Here is a 23,738-nt window from a genome sequence, read left to right on the forward strand (position 1 = left end):
CATATTTATTCGATAGGACCATACGAGAGGCCAAGCCAGGAATGAGGAAAGAAATTAGAACATTGCGGGCCCAGGTACTATCAGCCTCAGACCAGGCCCCCCACATTTGGGCTATAAGGAAAAAATGTTTTGGTTGGCTTAGGAGATGGAGAACATCGGTCCGAAATGCCAGTTGGCAGCAAATGATTACTGCCCTGCGGAGCGGAGTGACTGCCCCAGGACGGTCTGGGGGAAGCTTACCAAGGCGAAAGAGGAAGTAAGGAAACTTACATTAAACCCTATACTGGAGTCCGCCTGGATTAGGTACTTGGAAGAAAGTGTGAAAGTTACTATCTTGACGTCCCCACCTGAATCGGGGGTCGGGGGGTGGCCTCTGACTTTTAATGAAACTGAAATTAGCAGCACTAGTAGAAAATTGAACAATTCTATAGCCCCAGTCCCAAATGGCCTGGCCAATGCTGTATTAAAACAGACCCCGGAGCAGTGGGCGAGGATATTGAATTGCTATTGGACAAGGTCTATAGGCCACAGACTATTCCAACATCATGGCAGCAATCAATCCTACCTCCAGTTTACAATAAAGGTGAGAAAACGCTAGCGGATTACTACAGGTTTCTGTCACTTCTAGACGTGACAGGAAAGTTGTTCTCAAATTTTATGCTGAGTGCCCTCCAAGATTGGGTGGAAGAATCCCATTTACTGCCATTTATGCAGACAGGCTTTCGGCCTGGGTAGCTGTACGACACACAACCTGAGGGTGCGGGACTCCTTGATAAGAGGGGCACAAGCGCGAGGCGGGCAGACATTGTACGTGACCTTTGTTGACTTTGCATCTGCGTTCGACAGTGTCAATTGAATAACATTATGGGGTAACGCTGTTAGCTTGGGGCTGTCCGTTGTGGATTGTCAATATATTGAAAGGTCTCCATTTAAACACACTAGCCCATGTCAGATTTACAGGGGACAGAGCTCTTACAACCCCAGTTAAGATCTCTAAAGGGGTTAAGCAGGGTTGTACATTAGCACCATTATTTTATAATTTATATATGGCTGACCTTCCGGAAAGACTGTTGCCAATTGTTGGATGCTGTCCAAAGAGAGGTGGGCGACCTATCCCATGCATGCTCTCTACGCAGACGATCTTGTTATGCTGAATTACACATATCGTGGAGCTAGAACCATGTTCAATGTTTTAAATGAATATGCAATTGAAAACAAGATAAAAATTAACGTGGGGAAAACCAACATTGTGGTTGTCTCCGCTAAAAGTGTGAAGACCCCCAGTTTCATAACCACCTTCGGTAAAATGGATTATGTTGAGACCTACTTCTACCTGGGATTAGACATGGCTTGTAGTAAAACCTATAAATATATAGTCGAAGCGAAGAGAATAAAGGCCACACGCTTGGCACAACTGATTACCAACTTTGCGAGAAAAACGGCAGGGTTTTCATTGTAGGGGATTATAATATTGTATAAACAATGTTATTGTCCCATGGTCCTGTGTGGATTGGAGGTGCTGGCCATGAGAGATTTGACTTGGCTAGACTCTATAGAAGGTCTGTTCTGGAAGCAGATATTGAGACTGAGCGTGTCCACTGCAATGCAATATATTTGTCTTGAATGAGGCTTGGTCTCGCTAAAAGGTGAGTTGCTAATTAGGCAAGGCTTACTACACTTGAAAATCTACTCCAATCCGAAATGTAAGTTGCTGGCCTTACTAGGTAACAGTAGTAACTTGGGTGGAGGCATGAAGGAGGACGGGTTTGAGACCTTGGTAGCTAAACTATACAGGAGTATTGGATGGAGCCCTGATTATACAAAGGGTGCAAAATACAAAACCCTAAAACATATTTTTAAAGCTAAAGTTAAGGAGTGGGATTGGGTTAATAATTACAATCACCTTGAGGCATTACGTTGTTATTTCTATGTCTCCGGTTTGACGCATAGCTATTTCCAACCCCAGAGATACATTAGGCAGTACCCGAACCCTGCAATGTTGCATTTTCGACTCAGGCTGCTCATGAACCAATGGCCGGTATTGGCACATATTGGAGCTCAGTTAGTTATTACTTTAAAGGAAATATGCTGCCGTGTTTGCAACAATACAGATACATTGGAGACCATTATACATTTAATGACGGAATGCGCAGCACTGGGAGTAGAATACATGACAATCTTGGGGGGGCTGGTCCATTCCTATGAGTCAATAATGAACAATGCTTTCTGGACCTATTGCTCGAACACAGATAATCTAAGTGTACATATAGCCCTGTATAATTTATGGGGTGTTGTTAAGAACGATCTGCCTGAAGTAAGGCGGGAGAGAGGGACCCAATTGAGTACAGAAAAGGTTCTATCATGCATATGAGACAAGGCATGGCAGATACCTACTGGGATCTTTTAGTAGATTTATGTATAATAGGTTTTAACATGGGGAATTGTAATTTGCAACTATGAAATGGGAAGTAATGGTGTCCACGGGTGAAGTGTGATTAAAGCATACAGAAGATTATTCCCACATGGCCAGGTAATGGCTCAAGGACTATTGGAATAGGACCAGCATTAGTAACCCTGGAGTTCAGTAGAGTTAAGTACTACGTGGCAGGAAGTGGTGCCGCCTCCCCTAATTGGGCGTAGTATACACTTTAGTGGCTGTCTGAAGGTAGTGGAAAATGTGTAGGGACACGTATTTTGCACATAAGATGCCAAAGGAAATACAGTATTCAGACTTAGATTTCCTTGTACAGTGCGTTTTCAATGCAGTGATAAGAATGATGTGTGTTTTATAATAAGTTCTTAAAACATGTTTTTAACCTTGTGCTTTTAATGTGTTTATTATGTGTTTTATTAGTATTGTGTATTTTTGTAAAGTTCTTTTAGAACTTAACAAATAAACAAATACAAATAATAATATTGTCTACGGAGAAGAGCAGCCAGCCAATGATCCTAGGACAACCCCTGTAGCTGACCTGCACCAACTCCCTTGAAGTCCTGTTGAAGCCCTGCTCCTCTGCTTGATCTCAAGTAGACCCTCATTGGTGCTTTGACTTCTAGACTGGTGAGAACAAGTCTCAACCTCTACTCTAGGGTCTGTGCCTTCAGAGCCCTTGGAAGTGTTCCTGGACCAACCGGTGGACTGAACAGCTCTCTACCTCGCTGCAGCTGTTGCCGTTCTAAGTGCATCAACAGTAGCTGTGCTGGGCCTGATCCTTTGTTCGTCCATTGAAAATCACCTGATCATGGTGACTGCCATTGCAACACTTCTTAATCTCTCCCTGAAGGTGTCCTGGAGTGGTCTGCCCCACAGATGTCTTCTTCTTTCCTTTGTTTTGGTGTTCTGCTGGAAGCTGTCTGTAACCAATTCCTAAGCACTGCAACCAACCAAAACTAAATCCTGCCTCTGAAAGTGACCTCTGCACCTTCGACCCCTGAGCCTTCCTCAATAGGACCATGCACAGATGATTGTGCCCCCAACAGAATCCAGACGTTCTGCGGTAGTCTTGGATGAAATATGAGTAAGGGGGCGGGGTGTAAGTTAACACACCTGTTTCTGTCTCCTCCTGTGCTTCATAGGGTATTATGGGTGTAAGGTATTGTCCCTAAATCCCTCTTTGTTGACTTTGGTCTGTGGAGGGTTGGTCAAGGATCCCTTCCTAGTCCTATCCTAGTGTATGGAATTGAGTGAATTTACTTACCTGAACTTTATCTAACTTTTTGACTCTTTACAACCATAACCACTGGCATCGCCAGTCTTTTCATGAATCTACTGTGAAGTATAAACTTTGTAACTTGTGACTTTTGGGCACAAAGCCCCAATCCATCTTAGGGTTGGACTTTATAAGATCTAGGGAAGCTGTTCTATGATTATTCTTGAGTGTCTTTTCTAATTCAAATGCATCTGAGTATTTACCTGTGTTGCGCTGGTTGTTGAATCAAATGCTTTCCTATATTTCCTAAGGCTGAATGTATATATATATCTTTTTTATAGTGTTGGTGTGACAGTATTTTACTAAAGGTTTGACTTGCTTAGTGTGCATTTTAAAGGCCTAACACATTATTGTAGAGATGTGTACTTACCACTCTTACTGGAATTATTGGTGTTCTGTGTGGAATCATTGTAGCCCTAGACCACTCTCACACCCTTCATGGGACTAAGCCTTGCCACTCTGCTACCTACCTTAATTGGGTTTGGTTTAACTATGTGTCCCACAATAGGATGATCCCCCAAAATCCTCTGACAGGGTTGATTTTTGAAATCCATATTAACAATTCCCTACAAGAAACCACGTTGTGACCTGTAATCAAACACCTTTGTTAAGATATTATGGTGAATGTAGAGAAGCAATTATTTAACCTTTTGCAATGAGCAATTTACAGTTGTAAAGTGTTGCAACCTTCCCAAGATTGTGGCACTTCTCCATTTGCCTCAAATTGGAATTATGTGGAAATTACCAAGTGTCAAGGGTAATTAGTTGTGTCAGCTAATTGATTTCTCCTCATACCATATGCTGTCTCCAACTGTCTTCTAATTAGTGTTACACATTGGAGTCCTTATCATTCTGAAGTTTTAACTTTTATTTCATTTTGGCTCGTAATCTTTGTCAAAGTGTTCCATACAAGGGTTCCCCATCAGATTGTGATGCCATTCCTCCCATTGCTGTTTAAACCATTGAACAGAGATAAATGTGGAACAGAAACGATTAAAGGAAGAAGAATGTTTAATTATGCCCTGAAGAAGAGCACAACACTTGAAACATGTGTCCGTAGAAGGATGTGATATAAATCAAATCAAAATAGAGTATTACAATGTAATTTTGAATATGTCTTTGAATATACGATTTCTAATTATCTGGCACAACTAATTACCCTTGATACAGTAGTTAACTTTGTCCAGATGTTGCAATTTGGCCACCTGCTGTTCTGCTAACAGCTTTTGTCTGTGTGGCAGGTTATATATAAGGATTGTCCTAATACAATTACAGAAAGAACTCTTCACAAACACAAACGTTGGCCCATGTCCATTTGTTCACTAATCTTAAAATACCCTTATTTTATGTTATTCACCTGCTGCGTTCTTTGGTTGATGATATAAAGGTAATAACATTGATACTCCTCAGTCACTTTTAAAACTCACAATCATCAACCCTTTCATAGAATTATTGATTGTGTCAAAGGAAACCAGAACCCATCTAATGTAATGTAAATGGTTTTGTATAGCGGCTGTCTGCCACTATTGGCGGCCAGGCTTGCTTGGTGCTGTAAGACAAAATGGGGCGTCATCTCAAGGAATCGCTCCTCCTCAACGCCTAGGCCATCACAACGCCCCCAGCGCCACCTGACTCGCTAGACGCCATCCGCCCCTCTCCTCCCTGCCACCTTGTACAGCTGTACCCCTCCTATGTGCCTCTCTAAATCCTACCCACCGCTGTAGATCCAATTAAATGTTCCTTCTGAAAAGCACTCTGTTATGCATCTGTACTGTTGTATACCTCTGAAAGTACTCCATTGGTTCTCGAAGCTAGATCTGCGCTTAAAAAATATAATAATAATAATAATTGGTGGGACTCTGGGAAAGGTAGCTGGGAAACCTGTGATGTTGAGTGCTGCAGGTCGGAAGAACACGTTTCCTGAGTGCCAATCTGCTTTTTATGCATTTGACAGAAGGAACTTGGGAGTATCGCTTTGTATCTGGTTAGCCACTGATGTGGGAGAGGGACAGGGCTAAAGAGGAGAGCTTAGTCGTGGCTCGGTTAGTGTTGATGTTGTAACAGCTTGGCCTGTGGTGGCCGTCTGTTAGGGAGGGAGGCTGTGTGCGTGTAATATTAAGGTAGTGGGAGATCTAAAAGAGGAGCCACCTAGTTAGGGGCACGCGGGAATAGGTCTTAAATGGCAAATCAACCTGCAACCTTGCACTCCTATCCTGGTCATTTGCAGACATGTCCCATTTCTCTAGCTCCCAATGCCTCTAGCTCCACCTCTCTCTCTCTCTGACTCTCTCTCTCTGTTCTCTCTCTCTGACTCTCTCTCTCTCTCTCTCTCTCTGACTCTCTCTCTCTCTGACTCTTTCTCTCTGATCTCTCTCTCTGACTCTCTCTCTCTCTCTCTCTCTGACTGGCTCTCTCTCTCTGATCTCTCTCTGACTCTAAATCTCTCACTCTCTATGACCCTCTCTCTCTCTCTGACTCTCTCTCTCTCTGATCTCTCTCTCTCTCTTTGACTCTTTCTCTCTGACTCTCTCTCTCTCTCTCTCTCTCTCTCTCTCTCTCTCTCTCTCTCTCTCTCTCTCTCTCTCTCTCTCTCTCTGCCTCAATACTTTGCACCCAATGAGGAACAAAACCAGCATCTGCGAGTTGGCAGAGGAGGGGGATGGGGGATATGGAAACCCAGACATAGCACAACCTGCTGTGTTTTATAGGGAGCAGGAACGTAGGCTTCAAGTTCAATGTTATATTTCGACACCAAATGCCATAAAAGTGTACAGTTAATATCACATTTCAATTCATTAAATCCAATCAAAGGATAAAAGCACACGTGTATAAAAAGGGTAAGACACAGGTAAAATACATAATGGGTGCAATAAAATAAAATCCATAATATCATAAAACGAAGCATCTTTGTGCAGAAATTGCCTGTTAGCACCAATGGAGGTTCATTGGAAGGGCAGCTTAAAAAAGTAAGCAGTATGGAATCATTCTGCAGTGGTATTCTGTTGAGGTTATTAATGCCACACCATTATCTTGAGTATTAGAGGGCAAATCACCTACTAGAAGATAAAATGCCACACAACTAAACAATGGCTCCATAAAACAACCAACTGAAGCTACACTAATGTGGTTGGAAATCGATCATAGTTCTAGGCTCACGTGCGTGTCCCTTTCTTGCTATACCTCCATGTATAGTCAGCATTTTCTTTCAATGCAGTGCTTTTTACAGAACGCGTTTAGCAGCCTGTGAACTTGCTCTACCCCAGCATCCATCCAATCAGTATTAAGCTTACAATTAAGTTTGGTTTAATTGATGAAACAGCAATACTCTGCCGTAGCTCCTCTAATACCTTCCAAACAGTTGAGATCGATACCCACGATTAAACCAAAATTGAGCATTGAGAAAAATGGACTTCAAACAGGGCACACCCTTTGCTTGCATTTGGGCCACATTTTATGGTCTGGCGTGCATCCCACATGGGCTCATAGAACTGCATTTTCTTTTAAAAGGCCCTGATTCCAATGGCTTGAGGGCTCACAAATAAAAGAACAAAAATTGTTCCTACAAATGTACTAAAACCTTCCTTCTCTTCATTAAGCTACCTTTCTTTACGTAAGAGACCTCTTCTTTTTCAATAATAAAAGCCTTTATTAGACGTGTTCACAGCTGAATGAGTTAGTTACCTGACCTCTTGTTTCTAGCAGCACTCTCGGAAACCATACCCAAGTGCATCGTTTCCACATCCATTTCAAAGCCCTCCATTTTTGAATGCATTACTGTCTTTGGCATCAAGACTACGCAATGTAGTTCTCTGACAAATGTAGTGCTTTCTTGAACAATATAGAGATGGAAAGTACCACTTTTCCCAAAGTTTTCTTTGGGTATCTGTGTATATTCCCCGACTAATCATTTGTTCTTGCTCATAAATTCCCCTATTACAATGTGTATACTCCTAATCTGCCATCTTCTCTCCTCTTTAATTTTAGTTTTTTCGTTTTCCTTCATGTTTTCTTAATTTGTTTCAAATTAAGTTTGTCTTAATTAAGTTTTTAGCACTGCACGCTTCTCAGCTGTAAATGACATCTACATATTCAGAAAAAGATACCCTTTGGGCAGAGAGGGCCATTCTGCTTTCAAATTATAAATGAAAACGAAATGCGTAAGAATGTTTTGAGGAGAAAGGTCCGCTGTTGAATTATTCTGTTCTTTTCTTAGCATAAATGCAGTAAACTGTTGTCACTGTTCGTTTAATTAATCTATTGAATACTAAACATGTTTCCCTACTTTTATTTTTATTTGTAAGGGTTCACAAAGGCCAGTTCCGCCTAATTGAGATGGATAGTGACAAGAAAATAACTGGTTTGAAAAGGCAAGACGTCTCTAAGCTCCTCTTCTTCAAAGACAACACTGATGCAAATGGGAAGGACATGACAATTGGCAGAGCAGAGGAACCAGCTGGATTAAACTCTCCCAGTGATCAGATCAGAGGAACTAGAAAGACAGTGGCTGCTGGGGAAAAAGAACAGGGGACCAAGTTAACTTCTTCCAATGATAATATGTATGGAACTGGGCAGATAGTGAGTCTGGGAACAAAGGAACACATGAGCAGTTTCACAGCATACCGCAAAGATACTGATGAACCTGGAAAAACAAGGACTGGAGGGAGAAGTGAACGAGGGATCAGGTTACTCTCTTCCAGTAATAACATGGAGGGAAATGGGAAGAGAATGACTTTTGAGAAGAGCAGAATTGGATCAGGATTATCCTCGTCCAGCGAGAACAATGACGGGACTGGGAAAATAATGACTGTTTATAGAAGTGAAGAGAGAGCTGGATCAATCCCTTGTAGGGATAGCAGTGATACATCTGGAGTTAACATGACTGGAGGGCACAGTCAACAGGGCCTTGAAGTCTACTATTCCACGTATGGCATTGATGGGCCTGGGGCTGAAATAACTGTTGGGAAAAGTGAGCAGATAACTGACATAGGATCTTTCTCTGAGAATGAAAGGGATACCCCTTATAGTACAATTAATTCCGGGGGAAGAAAATGGACAATTGGTTTCACCCCACACCATGGGACGGAAATATCTACAAAAGGAAGTCAAGCAGCTATGGGATTATCATTTTCCCCAGACGGTGACATTAATTTGCTTGATAACCAAACTTTTATAACTGGAGGTAACTCGCCATTTGGCTTCACACATGAGACTGAAGCAGCTGGGAAGAGCAGGTCCACTGCTGGAGATAAACACGGAAGTGGGTTAACCGCTTCCCGTCAGGTTAAATGGACAAAACGAGGTGAAGACATAGATTCAGCTGGAAGTAAATGGAACACAAAGCTACATGACCTCTTGGAGGATGAAACAACTGTATCTGGCAAGGATATCGGGCCAGTGGGAGGGGAAAATGCTACAGAGCTTTCCTTTTTTAATATCCATGAAATGTCCGTGCTTGAGGGCAAAATGGGTAAAGGGGGAAGAAAACAATCTGGTCACTCCTCTCACACGGAGTGTGACGTTGGGTCAGTCGGAAGGATATCGTTAATTGGAGGGAAACCGACAACTGGCCTCATGTCTTACTCTGAAGTGGAACAGACTATACCTGATGCAAATATGCCTGAACCGGGAGGCAAATGGACAGTCACGATTCCCACCGACCATGCAAAACGAATTGCTGGGGTTTCCAAAAGAGTCACAGGAGCTGAAAAGGTTGTAACATCTCTCTGTTATAATATATGTTCACTGGTACAAAAACATTGCCTACTTATAAAAGGGTGATTTTGTTACACATCTGTGGTTTCTAGTATGGGGATATGATAGTCCTGGACACTAATACCTATTTTACTGAACATGTTGATTGTGCAAGCCATCCTCTTACAGTCATTGTTAGTTTTAAAAGTTGTGTTTTTCCAGTTCTCTACTTGGAGCTAATAGACTATGGTACTGAAAATGGTTTAGAATATATTGATTAAGAGCAGTGAACAGAATAGCTACCTATTAGACATCAGACTAGAAGTACTGTCTAGCATTACAGCTTTACACGACTCTGATAAACGAAATGCTAAATCTTAAACAGCACATTAAATCACTATAAATTGACGTTTATATAAATGTGTGCAACTGACCAAACACAGTAGATAAAAACGAGAAATGCTCATTAGTAACTACTTTCATGTCCATATGGGTGTCCTGGCATGTTCACTTATGTTGTATACCAAAGGGTCCATCAATATCCTTGCCCCATTCTAATTGATAGTCGGATTTGCATCTGATTCCACATAGATGCCTGGGTTACATCTCTCTCCTGACGGCCATTGCTGGGTCAATTCTTTGTCTTCATCCAATTGGGTAAACTCTGATCTGTGATTTCATATCATCATGGAGTGTTTGCTAACCCACTGAACTGTAAAATCCAGTCAGTTTTTCCGGATATTTGTAATCCTTTTTTAATCATTTGTTTAGTATTTTCCAGTGTAACTCCCTTGAGTGGGGGCTGCTAACTGTGAAGTAGCCGGAGAAGGGCACTGCAGAAGTCGCCAAAGCCTTGAGAGATGTCGCACACGTGCTTGTCTGACCCTACATGATGTATGAATAAATACTGAAAGTATCGCATCCTTCCATCAATAAGAGGCTGGTAGAAACTCCAAATATAACCACAAATATACATAGATCATTCATAAATAATGAATAAATAATCTCCATTTGTTTATTTATGTAAAGCTGTGCAGGCGGCAGAGGTGGTTAACATGCACATATATACTCCCGAATCCAGGAGTCTACATGACACCAAATTACTACATAATGAAGAAACCTAAAAACCCAAACAGAGCCCTCCAACCCAGCCCAACCGGCTCGTTCTGCAGGGCAATGTGGCAGACTATGACACAGCTTCTAATGTGCTGCCCTCGCTTAAGGACTTGCAGGTGCCAGAGTGGGTGATACAGTGAGGACGCCAAAGGAGTGCCTTTTATCTCCCGCTCACTCCTAAACTGGCTCACAGGACCAAATTAGATCCTGTAGAGAAATCGCCTCACAAAAACTGTTGCATATGCAATTGGCGGCATCTGGGGAATGCCTATTTGAAGGCTATAGAATCAAAACTAGGTAGCACCTCAAATTGTATGAATGTTACATTGCAATGGGACACCTTTTTATCAACACACAGGATAGTTGCTCATATGGCTTCACAATAACTGTTTCTGCTGGCAAACCTAATGAAATAGCTGAAGGAAGGGTGTGACTGGAGCTGTGAAACTGTTCCCCATTTTAACATGAAATGGGAGGGGGTGCCTTTTGGGGCTTGTCGACCCTCATACTATGAGACATAAATAAGAGGGAGTGTGGGGGAGGCTTGTGGAATCCTCACCCTCTGTGAATAACTATACCCTATCTCCAGATGCATTAGTACCTATGAACTCCCACTCACAAATATATCCCAATTCTTGGTCAGTCATTTTTCCAGGTAGCCTGTCCACTCCCAGCATGTTAACCACCTCTGTCCACTCCCAGCTCATTGGTTCCAGAACCATGCCAGAGGCTATTTCTGAGCAAGTCCTGAAGTATTCTCTCACTTGAGTCGAATACTTGAGGGGGTGATAGACAGAATAGAGCAAGAGTCTGTATTTTATGTTGTCAGGACTCACCCTCCACCCGGGGGAGGGAGCTTCCAGGGTCTTCTACAAAGGAATGGTCCCTAGTCTTGCTACATATGCAGAACACCCCCTTACCAGAACATCTGTCCCAACTATCACATCCTGCCAGCTAGTCACACACCCATCACTAGACCTCTAGCTCACTTTCACTTAGCAATGGGTGCTTTCCTGTTATACAGTTCCTCAGACCCTGCAGTGTTGCCTAAAGAGAAGAATCGAGTCAGAATCACACAAAAGCATGCAAGTCGAAAGAACAAGTTCAATAGGCCTTTCTTGATTTTATATAAATGGGTTTGAGTAATTCCTATAGGTTCTAGGAGCATCAACTTAAAAATCATAAGGATTACCTTGTAAACTGTGTCTGAATGGGTCAACTCAAGCTGTATCAAGAGTCTAACAGTGGGGATACTGATCATTCCTGGGACTTCCTAATTATAGAGCCTTAACAGCCTAAGTTCATGTGTCATAGTGCCCTGCTCGCTCCCGGTCAATCTCAGTCTTAAGGATATAGCACCTTGCTTGCTTCTTCCAAATTTGATTCCCATGGCTAGACTACCCTGCCAGCTTCTTAGCAACCTCAATCCCAGGTATATATGGACCTACTCGCCTCTTGGCTCTCCTACCAGCAAGAATTTGTTCCCTCTTTATTCGGTACTTGTCGGGCACAGATATTAACACCCTCCTGTACAGGCCACCCTCCTGTGCTTTGATGAATACCTTCCTACCGATTTCTACCAGCAAGTATTTCTTCCCACTTGTTTAGGGTTTTTTGCCAGGCTATGATATTGCCACTTTCCAGCTAAGGATCGCCCTCCTGGTCCACTTAATTCTCTTGCAATTTACAGTAGTTAGATATTCTGACCCTCTGACAATGGCACACACCGGGGCCAGTAATTGTTTTTTCTTGATTGCATTAGTCAGATATTCTCATCATCTGGCACGGTTGTCTTCCTGGGCCATGATAATGGTTCTTTTTGGTGTGTTTTCAAGTCTTAGTCAAACCGTGTGCAACCACTGCCGTTTATGATGAAAGAGTCTGGGCATTCCCAGTAGCACCCTGTATGGTCAGTTCCTGCCTCCTTATTATGATCATCTGCTCATAGACCTTCTCCCCCTGGTCTGTGCCAAACACTGCCAAAGTCTGAGCACTTTTAAGGCACACTTTAGTACACTTATCGAATAAAGCAGTTTTTCTCTAGTCTCACTGTTCTCTTACATCATGATAGGTTTTTCCCACGTCCTTCTTGTTCACTTTCAGGTATTTGCCCTTTCCATTAGTGCTTTCCCGCTGCCGTAGATCATAGTTTCCCTGAGGGCTATTTAGACCAATTAAATCTGGGACAATGGACGCCATAGTCTTAAATGGCCTGTGTGATATTTTGATTCCATGCAGAACAGAAGGCTTGTCTTTTTCAGCTCTACAGCCTGGGGTTGGGTCTCTCTGAAAGCTCAGTGCCTGTCCAAAGTGACTCAGGAGTGCACAGATTTCTTAATGCGAGTCAATGCAAAAGGAAATACAGAGCTTGCAAGTTTAAAGACCAACATTGATAACAGCAGCCACAGTTCCTGAGAAAGGGGACTGGATGTGTAGTTGATCAAGCATGGACCTGTTTACATAACCAGGAGGACACATGGCTCACTTTCCCAAAAGGTGCTAATGCTGGGGTCTATGAAGAGTATCTACTTCAGATTTCATGAAAGAAGAAGGACCTGGACTGAAGAAAGGTCTTTGGGGAATCCCCTATTTACCCACTTCAATAGCATATTGTGCAGAGACAAAATTCACTGTTGCCCAGCGCCTCTCCAAGGTCAAATTGTGGAGTGTTCCATGTGACTTTGTCACACTGTAGCTCTCATGCCCCTACTGGGGGGCAGACATGGCGTTTAACGGCCTGCCAGCCCGAGCTTTGGTAGGGCAAGATAAGTTGTTATTTGGAAACAGGTTCCAAAATGGCCACCTTCATCCGAAAAGGGACCAAGTCCCTTTTCTATTTTTATGGTGGGCATTTGGATTGACTTTTATTTTCACTGCGGACGATGAAAGCACAATTAGGCCTGGAAAAGAAAGATTGTGATTGGTCAATCTGTCTTTCCCAGGTGCGAATGTCCAATAAACCTGTAAAAATGGCCCTTGCCTGACTCTGGGGACATGTAGTGGGGTGACAAAAGTAGCCAGCTACATCCCCAAGCTAGAGGATGATGGACCCGGTGGAGGTATATGGGGCATCACCTTGCCACCCTAACTTAATGCCATTCCTAAGTAAGGTGACCATTCCATGATGCTCTTCAAAAACACAGACCCTCTAACTTATATGACCCAGGGGCAGCCTAAGCGGGAATGGAGAAAGCTTTACTTCCCTCATCCAAAAAAGAATACACATCATAAACCTGAAGCTTGGTACACTGTCCCTTTAAAAGGTTGGAAATGGGAATGTAACCTCAACGTTTTGCTTTCCATGTAATACAGGAAAGCCGCAAACAATGCTCAGACATCAGAGTACTGCCCTAGAACACTACAGCACTCGCACCTTGGATCAGCTCTGGCCACAGAGGCAGACGCAGACAACTGCAGCACTTGCTTGATGGTTCCACGTAACCTGTGGAAGTGGACACACAAAGCTTGAGGACTCGTTTAAAATCCTTCATAACCTGTGGTGATACTCTGCAAATTACATCGAAACTCACTTTGTAAGTGACTCTGGAAGAAGGGACATGATGGAGGCCCTCTTAGCTGCAGAGAAGAAGGGTGCAGGAACCCCTTAAACCTGCAACTGAGACCCAAGGAGAAGAAAGATACAGGGAAGATCATCAAGAATGGATATGGAAACCCTGTAAACCCGGACTGAGAAACAAGGGGAAGAATTGGCCAAACCATGCTGTTAATGGCCCTTGACTTGTCTGCAGCCTTTGATTTAGTGGATCACCCACTACTCTTAAAAAGACTACAATAAGTTGCCAACTTCAGTGATCAGGCACTAGCATGGATGGCATTCTTGTTGGGTAGAAGAACTATGAGATTCTGCAGTAACATAGCAGAAGCTACACCAATCTCTCTGAGTTATGGTGTTCCGCAGGGTGCCTGTTTATCACCAATTCTATACAACATCTTCATGACACCATTATTCACATTATTTGAGAAGAATAAAATCTGCTTCTCTAATTATGCAGATTAAACCCAGTGTCTTATTACTCTGACAGGGAATTACCTGGAAGATGTAAAAATGGTTAACTCAACTGCGAAAAAAACAAACTAATGGTTTTAGGTTTTTAGTCGTATACTTAAAAATCTCAGCACAGACTATCAAAGATTTCAGAATTGGGGATTGCACAATTATGACCAAAGACAAAATAAAGACACTAGGAGTCACGTTTGATCAATCTCTTTCCATGAATGCCCAGGTGAGCAGTCTTGTATCCTCCTCACCCTATTACATTACACTATTGCTTCACACCCGTTCCTATCTGTCCCAAAAAAGTTGTGAGACGGTGGCAAGAGCTATCATGTGTTCAATGATCGACTACTGTGGAAACCTTTAGTTGGGGATTGGGAAGGGAGAATTAGCTAGACTACAAATGATACAGAATAGGGCAGTAAGAGCAATTCTGGGACTTAAAAAATGTGATCATGTCTCCGATGCTAGGAGAAGCCTTCACTGGTTACCGATTGAAGCAAGAATTGAATTTCATCTTTTAACCATTACATTTAAATGCCTAGCTGGACAATACCCTGCCTACATGGCTGATAGCCTGAGCAGAAAGAGAATAACTAGGACTCTGCGATCTAATGACCTCAAATTATTAGAGGTTCCTAGATCCAATCTAGCTCTTGTCAACAGACGTGTATTTTGGGTAGCTGCACTTGGGATCTGGAATGCTCTGACCTTGGACCTTAGAAGTTGTGAGTCACTCGAAAGCTTCAAGAAAAAATGAAAAACTCACTTATTCAGGTAGGACGCCCCGTATCCTAAGGAGTTACTTTTAGTTCTGATTGTCTTGTCCATTACATCTTTGTTGGGACTCTAGCTCCAGACGCCCGTATGCCTTTTGGCCTTTTTGGTTGCGCTTGAACAAATGAAAAGAAAAAAGAAAGAAAAAGAAAGAACAAAGAGAGAGGTAATTGAAAAGGGGTGTGGGAACTATTGAATCTTGAACTGTGATTCAGCAGAAGGAACCACTGAGCCGAGCAACCACTTAAACATGACTTAGAGAGAAAAAGAACAAACAGCGTGCAATACATACTTTAAGCTCGAGGTAGGAACCACAGGACCATGTGATAAATTGGATCGAGTGTGTGGAAGCCCTTCATGCTCGAGTCTCTGTTGTGTGTGGGTAAACCAACTCGTCCCCTGGGGAACAGGACGATTTGCTAAACTCTTTTGGTTCCACGTTTACAGTCCCTGTTTGTTATTTTGACCACCCTGCATTGTAATCCCCCCAAGTAAAGAGAAAGGTTACTCTGAGGTTTTCTGTCATTACCTGAATAGATTCCTGCCTTCATGAAAAATCCCAGTGATGTCACATTCTCATCAATGAAGTCATTAGGATTAACCTCCTGCCACCAGCTCACTGCTCCCAAGGGATAAAATATGAGCAGGCACATTGAAAACCAGCTGTGATTGGCTCTGAATGACCTTGGGTTTAGGTATTCATTGTGAATATGAATGAAGATCATTTATATATAATTTGAATGTAGATTGTTTCTATATTTGTTTCCAAGAAGCCCAACAGTTACTGTCCTGTGTAATCACCATGCCCAGCTTTGCTTTATGGAAACATCTATGCCAATGTCCCAGTTGATGTTACTCCAGCTCTCGGGAGACTGCTGATTGCAACAGTACATGTGTTACGTTACAATAATTGCCGAAGGCATTCTGCGCTCAAACACACTACAGTTCTGCACAGAACACTATCATTCGGGATCTGCCAGTCCTAAAGATTGTCAGTGTACATACAGTATGTTGTATGGTTAAGTACCTGTTATTCTGAAAGAATGTCACTCTAAATACAATCCATTTTACGGCCTTAGATCAGCCAGGTGGGCAATCCTCTGAGATTAAGGTTGTCCTTTCTCAGTGGTTTCTAATGTCTGCCTCATGGTGGGTAAAATGGCTTCTTCTCTTCATCATATAAGAAACTCAGCATGACTTTTCATTTTGTGCTTTTCCCATCTCCAAACGATCCTGTTTTTGTAATTGCACCTGGTGCACTACCACTCCAAGCACTTTAACATACATACTTCACAGGAAAAATGTTGACCTCAATAACATGTGGGTTTCTCTTTTTTCACTAGATTAGTTCATTAGTATGTCATAGTCCCCTTCTTTTCAAAGTCACGGTTTAACTAAAGTCTAACCAGTTGCCCCCCGCCTGTAGCATGTGATAAAAACTCCTTTGTCAAAAATGTTAACCTCAATAAAATGTATCTAAAATTATAGTTGTCAGAGGGGAAGGGGTTAAAAGGTTAAAAACATAAACAGTCGGGGGAGGGGAGTGTGTGTGTGGGGAGGTAAATCCACAGGATACGGAGACACCCACTATTAAGGGGAAGACATTAAAAATGTTGACCTACCCAAAATGTCCAAATGTGGACGTTCTACTTGCCAACATCGTTTTTAGAAATGCTACTATCACATGTAACCCCCTCCCACTCCCAGCCCCCAAGTCACCAGCATGCACATTCCCATTGAGGGAAGAGTTAACTGGATTTGTGATGAATAAATGTTATTATTTTCCTCTGTTATTTAGCCACCTGTTTTAGAAGTGAAAGGCATCACTGACTACAATAGACTCATCAAAGAGTTTGAAGAATGGTTGCGTGTGGAAAACATCAAACTCAACAAGATTCTCACATCAAGGACAACCAACAGTGATGAAGACATTGACACTCGACGCCAGAAGCTGCTGGTAATTTCAGTATTGCTGTGTGATATTGATGTGGAGATTGGGTAACTGAAACCAGCTGTTAGTCATTCACTGAACACTATAACCAGGACTTGTACTCTCTTTATGCAGTATATATTTTGTCTTAATAGGTATCTGCAGATACACCTAAGAATAATACTTCTGAGATGTTATGTCCAAATTGCAATTCTAGTTATGCTTTAATTATGAAAATTGTGTACAATGTTTTTTAGATTTTCGGCCAATAGCTCAGATTCAATTTTGGATAAAATCCACTGTTGAATCTGGAGCATTTTCTGCAAAAATTAAAAATCATGGATTATTGCTAAATGTTTTTCTAATCAGTGATGATGATCTTCAAGATCACAAATTCAGTGGAATCAAAACAAATTATTTTAAGCATATTATTGAACAGACCTAAAATGCACATGATGGCGCTCATTACAAGTATGGCAGTGCGGTAATGAATTGGCGGTAACGGAATTACTGCCACTTTTCCTGCACTGCCCTTCTACGAGTATGGCACTGGAGTAGCAGGATTTACCTCCAGAATCGTGCTGGAGGTAAATCCTCCCACTGTCCACCGCAAAATTGGAAGAATTACTGTGGTGATAATTCCACCGAAAAAGCCCCATAGAGTCCAAAATATGGATTTACTCTGTCACCACCACGTGTAATCTGGCGGTAATTCCGCCTGACCAAGTGGAGGTAACAGTAATTAAATTGGGTGGTATTACGGCAGATTTATTGCCGGAATATCGCCCAACTCGTAATGAGACCCATCATGTTATGAAGTAGGGAAGCTCATTAGGTGCTGGGCGTAACATAAATGTAAAGTGTAAAAGCCTTGAATAAGGCTTCGATGTCTTACAGTCACGCCATGCCCCATTTTCATGTATTTGTATGGCAGATACGCGGGGCGGAACATAACTTAGGTTCCGCCGCTCCCTTCCTCTCTGCCATTCAAATACTGCAGTATTTACGCTGGCATGGATTTTATTGTTGGCACAAATGCTGGGTTTCCTATATAGTCCACTGGCCTTTTGCACCAGCAAAAAGCAGGTGTGCTCCATAGGAATCCATCGTAAAAGCTGCCTGCAATACGTACATTGTATTTTATTGTAGTTGTCATTTATATAGCGCCTTTTACCATTAGTATACTCTCAATGTGCTGTAGGTGGGAATTGTAGGCAGTATTTTGGTGGTATTTTTGTTTAGCTGGTTGGGGTATTTTGTTGTATAGTGGTGAATCTAAATATAGAGAACTGCCTGATGAGTGTTCTTATACCAGGGTCACTAACGGTGAGCCAAGACTGGACTTAGTAACCAAATACTGTCATTCATACAGAGCCCCCGAGAAGAACCCAATTCACAGTGACCAGTTTTGTTTTGTATTTTACCACATGTGATAAAGTGAAGTACCGTCTGTGATAAAATATGTCTTCCATTTGTCATTCACAGTTGTCTGTGTTACCACAAAAGATCAGGACCCGTAATAAGCACTCTGAGATAAATTCACTTTCTCACTTCTGTTCTATATAGAAGGTTAGAATTATACAGACTATCAAAAACAAAGCAAATCAAGCAGTGTTCTCTCATAGCATTTTACATCTATGACTCAAAAAACGAAAGTGACACATTCAGAAATACAATTAATCCGGGGTCGCTTCCCCACAATAAATGTGCTAAGGATTTGTTAGTGAAAAATTCCCTCACAGTAAATAGCTTTTGCCATAACCAGCTACACAGCCTCTCTTTTTGATAAATGCTCAGAGTTCTGTTAAAGCTGACCTTGAACTTATCACAAGTCTTGACAATGTGCGAGCTTCTGTCTCGTTTGAAGCTTAATGTATAAATGGAAATAAATATAAAAGAAACTGTCCAAGTTTAAGAATGCAGTCACATCCTTCTAAGCTGTGATTAACAGTAACACTTTACAAAGACCTTCGAAATATAGCAATTGCTGTGTGCAGTAGCTACAAATGAATTAGAAAATGTGCCAGCCTACAATTGCATGTAACACTTCCTTGTAACCAATTATTCATTTAGCTCGCACCTTACTTCACCAGACACTCACCAAGAATGAAGTTTGATTTTGTGAGCCCCCGACACAGCAAAGGTTTTGGAATTCCTCTCTCCACCCAGCCAGTGAGAATCTCTTCCCTGTCTGCCTGAAGGACTACACAACTTTTTTCCCCAGCCTGCATGATCCACTTCAACCCAGGGACAGTGAGTGCTTGAGATAGCAAGGGCCAGCCTTCAAAGACGTTGCATCATAAAGCCAGAGACTGCGATTACAATCCTTTTTAAACCCTCTGCCTGACACCTCCCTGACTATATATTTACCTACATAAAATGTAAGAATGCCTGCCTTTCTCTATGATGTCATGGGTCCATCAAAAATCACCTCCCTTTAACAATCAGCCAACTCTCTTAAACTTTCCACAGAAACACATGATTAGTCTGGCTTTCCGAAAGCCAGCAAACGGACGAAAGTGTTACATTTCTCCATCTCTGCTTTCCTGTTCTGCAAAAAGAACAATGGGCCTACTTTGGACAGATCACGTATTTGCCGCAAATCTAATTCTTCCACGTTTATTTCCTAGCATTTCAAATTAACCTTGCACAGCTCAAATGCCTCCACATTCAGTTTATCAACCTGCCCCAAAGTTTGCACACAAGAGTCATGGATTTATATACCTTATATGTTAATAGGGGATATGTTAGAGGTTAGGGGATGGGGATTAGTAATTGTTTGTTTTTATGCGTTAGTGCAACTCTGTCTATAACTGTGATATGGAGCAAAATGTGCAGTATCAAATTTGAATACATCTTTTAGCTTGCATGGGCTTTATGTATTCACAATACTGACATCTACTAGATTCAATCTGAGTCTCACAAATGTGTCTCACACCCTTCTTACAAATGGGGCCAGTTTTTACCTTGGTGGAAATGTGGAGCCCTAGTTAAAATCAAGAACCTTGGCTAAAATTCGGAGACACTGTTAAAATTCGAAATCCTACAAAAACAGACCTTGGCCGTGTGGCCAGCGGTGTGGGCTGCACACCCTTAATCCACTATACAGTGGTATAATTCAAAAATAATGGTAAAGAATATTCTCGAATTGCGTCTTTCTTTCCGAATGCTTTTTAATTCATCAACCTTCATACGTTTTCTTCAAATCAAATTTTCATGACAGAATTCATCACATAAATGGCCTATGCATTTCGGTTATGAACCCTTCCTCAGGGCCTGTGATTACACCTTTTCCTAAGGTATTACATTTCAACTATCATAGCATAATTAACATTGCATCACAAAATCAAACAGAAAAATCATCAGTTCCCAAAACATCAATGAAACATTCACATAAGTCAAAAGAAATAAATTAAAACACAATAGCGTTAGTACATTATCCCATTTTCATATTGATGATGTAGGTTCCAGGAATCATGTCGAGATTACCAAGATTGAGACACCATAAAAAAAAAATAATGAAAAATAACAAAAGAACAATAATCAGTGTGATGGTCATGGCGTAAACCTCCTTATCCATAACATAACCTTCCTTTCAGACAGGTTTGCCACGCCGAATCCACTAACCTTCAAAAAAAATGCGAGTGTTCAAAAATGACTTGCACGTCACCCGCAGATTCATACGTGGGGGGATATCTATTCCGCAGTGTCTCTGTAACGAGATCGACCGCATATTTGTGAGTAAATCCATACTCCCAACTTAATTCGGAAAACAAGCATCTGGTTGCATAAATATAAACTTACATCAATCATAGCAACGCTATATTTCACTAGACCAGAAATGGTCTGACTGTGTGCCTTCCACTTCCACCAGCGGTCATATCCGCGGGATACCAACGCGTACAACAGTGGTCTCTGCAAAGAGATCGAGCGTGTGTCACTAGGTACAATTCACTCGATCTTTCAAAAGCCACACTCGGCTTTTCAGCCGCAGAGGCAGAAGCTATCCTAGGTCTAATTAAAGAAACTAAACATAGCACGACGGACAAGAATCCACAAAGCAAAATGAAACAATTGAAATATTCTATCAGGAAGATCATAAACCGTAAATTGCATGCGGTGACTCTGAGCAGATACAACAAGGCACAACGCATCCCAAGAGGTCTCAGGATACCTTTGCGACCAACTCTGTGTAAAGAAAACAGAGAGTTTGTTCAGAAATGGGAACAAATTTTGAATAAGTGTTCACTAGATTCAATATTGCTTACGATTAGGGAGTTATCGAGCAATATTGAACAACTTGTGAAAGAGATAGAAATTTTGTCTGAAGACATAACGGAGTTGACAGATGCAGAATCTTTTGCGGAGATATTGACGAACATTAACATTAAGCTTGAAAGCTACAAAGAGGATCTGGAAGCAAGGAAGATACGAAAATTTAAAAGGGACACGTATGACTATTTAAATAATGAAGTATACACCTGGGCAGATAAGTACATGAATCAGCCACGACCCAATAAACAGACAAGTGATAAGAGCAGTTCGGAATCCGAAGCTGAAACAACCGAAGAACGTACAGCGGAAGACACCGCAGCAAGTACATCAGCGAGTGGCACAAGACCTAAACAACTAGGGAATGCACAAAGGAGAGATTTTTTAGGCTCAAGAGGAAGAGGACTAGGAGAGGAAAGAAGAAAAGAGCCAGGAATCAAAACGAGGTTACAAACGAATCGAAGTTAGTAGTCAATTTGTCTTCGAGGACTTTATCAACAAAAGAAGTGAGAACACTAGAAAAAGGCCTTAAATTTGTCCCGACATATAGCAGCAATATCTTCAACACTAAAGTTGAACTGTATAAATTGGTGCGGAAATTGAAATTAAAATCTTTCTTTGCAGAATCAGCTAGAGAGGAAATGGAGACACCATCAGGAACAGAGTATGAGGAATTACATTTTGTCCACCAATTAATGTTCCATCAATTGACATCTTTCACAACATGGTGCTTAAAGATCTCAAAAAAATACAGTTTCATCAACCAAGGAGGTACAATCTAAGTAGAGGGGAACTGTCCCTTATCAAAACCCTGTATTTAGATGAAAAGATAACCATTAGACCTGCTGATAAAGGGGCAGCACTAGTTATACAGAATAATGAACAATACCAACAAGAGTGCCTTAGACAACTGTCTGATGGGACTACATATCGAAAGCTAATGCATGACCCCACAAAGAGCATTAAGGAAGATCTTGAAAAACTATTAGATGCAGCAGTTGAAAATGAATGGATAAGTCTAAAGACTAGAGACTATTTATGGACACCTTATCCTAAAATGCCACATCTGTATACTCTGCCCAGAATACTTAAGCAACTTGACAATCCCCCTGGAAGACCTATTGTATCGGCCACTGGTGGCATACTACAACCTTTAGGGATATATATAGACTATTTTCTCCAGCCACTGATTCAACAAACATCTACCTATGTAAAGGACACTTCACATTTTTTACAGATATTGGATCAAATCACGCTAACATATGAAGACATTTGTTCACTGTAGATGTGACGAGTCTCTATACTAGTATTCCACATGACTTGGGGCAAAGGTCGGTAGAGAAACTTCTGTTGCAAACTGAAACAATTGGAGCAAATAAAGAATTCCTAATGTTACTGTTAGACTTTATCTCTACGCATTTATGTTTTGAGTACAATGAGACATATTACAATCAATTCTCTGGCACTGCCATGGGAGCTACCATGGCACCAGTGTATGCTAATAGCTTTGTTTGAATTTGAAACTACTCATATCATCAGTAACCCACAATGGAGTAACAAACTGAAGAAGTGGATACGTTACATAGATGATGTTTTTGGAGTATGGTCAGGGAGCAGGGAAGAGCTTGATCTTTTTCTAATATTTTTGAACAACATTGACAGTCGATTGCAGTTTACAATGGAAGTAGGCAATCCGAATGTCCATTATTTGGACGTACAGATCATCATCACAGATTTGAAGATTTCTATGACAGTATACACCAAACCCACAGACAGAAATAATTTGCTTCACAGGATGAGTTTCCACCCACCGAGCATCCTGCAGAATTTACCCTTAGGGCAAATGTTGCGCATTAAAAGAATCATAAGTGATCCAGTGGAATGTGAAATTGAACTGAATAAGTTACATGAGAAACTTAAGGAAAGAGGGTATCCAGATGAGGATCTTCAAAGAGCGAGAGAAAAAACAGACATACGTGACCGAGCACAATTGTTAATTACCAAACAAAAAGTGGAGGGTCCAGGCTTGGTATTTGTCACAAAGTATTCTACACAGAGTAGACAAATTAAGGATAGCATCCTTAAAAGATGGAGTGTGTTACAGAATGACAATAGAACCAAAGAGTTGTTTGTGAATCCTCCTGTTTTCGCATACCAGAAAAGCAATAACCTAAGGAATCTGCGAGTAGACACACATGGGAAGCAAAGAGATAAACAGAGAACGCCG

The 23,738-nt window shown here is 41.6% G+C and overlaps 1 protein-coding gene across 7 annotated transcripts in view; it reads left to right on the forward strand.

Moving 5' to 3' along the window:
- Positions 1 to 23,738, forward strand: part of SYNE3 (spectrin repeat containing nuclear envelope family member 3) — a 982,841-nt gene that overhangs the window by 869,293 nt on the left and 89,810 nt on the right. For all 7 annotated transcript variants that reach the window (XM_069637674.1, XM_069637672.1, XM_069637675.1 and 4 more), the window contains 2 exons: positions 8,012 to 9,419; positions 17,108 to 17,266. In XM_069637674.1, the coding sequence (XP_069493775.1) occupies positions 8,012 to 9,419; positions 17,108 to 17,266 (1,567 nt within the window). The remainder of the gene's footprint in view (positions 1 to 8,011; positions 9,420 to 17,107; positions 17,267 to 23,738) is intronic.

This window comes from Ambystoma mexicanum, chromosome 14 (genome assembly GCF_040938575.1).
Source record: "Ambystoma mexicanum isolate Mex_15411 chromosome 14, UKY_AmexF1_1, whole genome shotgun sequence".
Taxonomy (NCBI): domain Eukaryota; kingdom Metazoa; phylum Chordata; class Amphibia; order Caudata; family Ambystomatidae; genus Ambystoma; species Ambystoma mexicanum.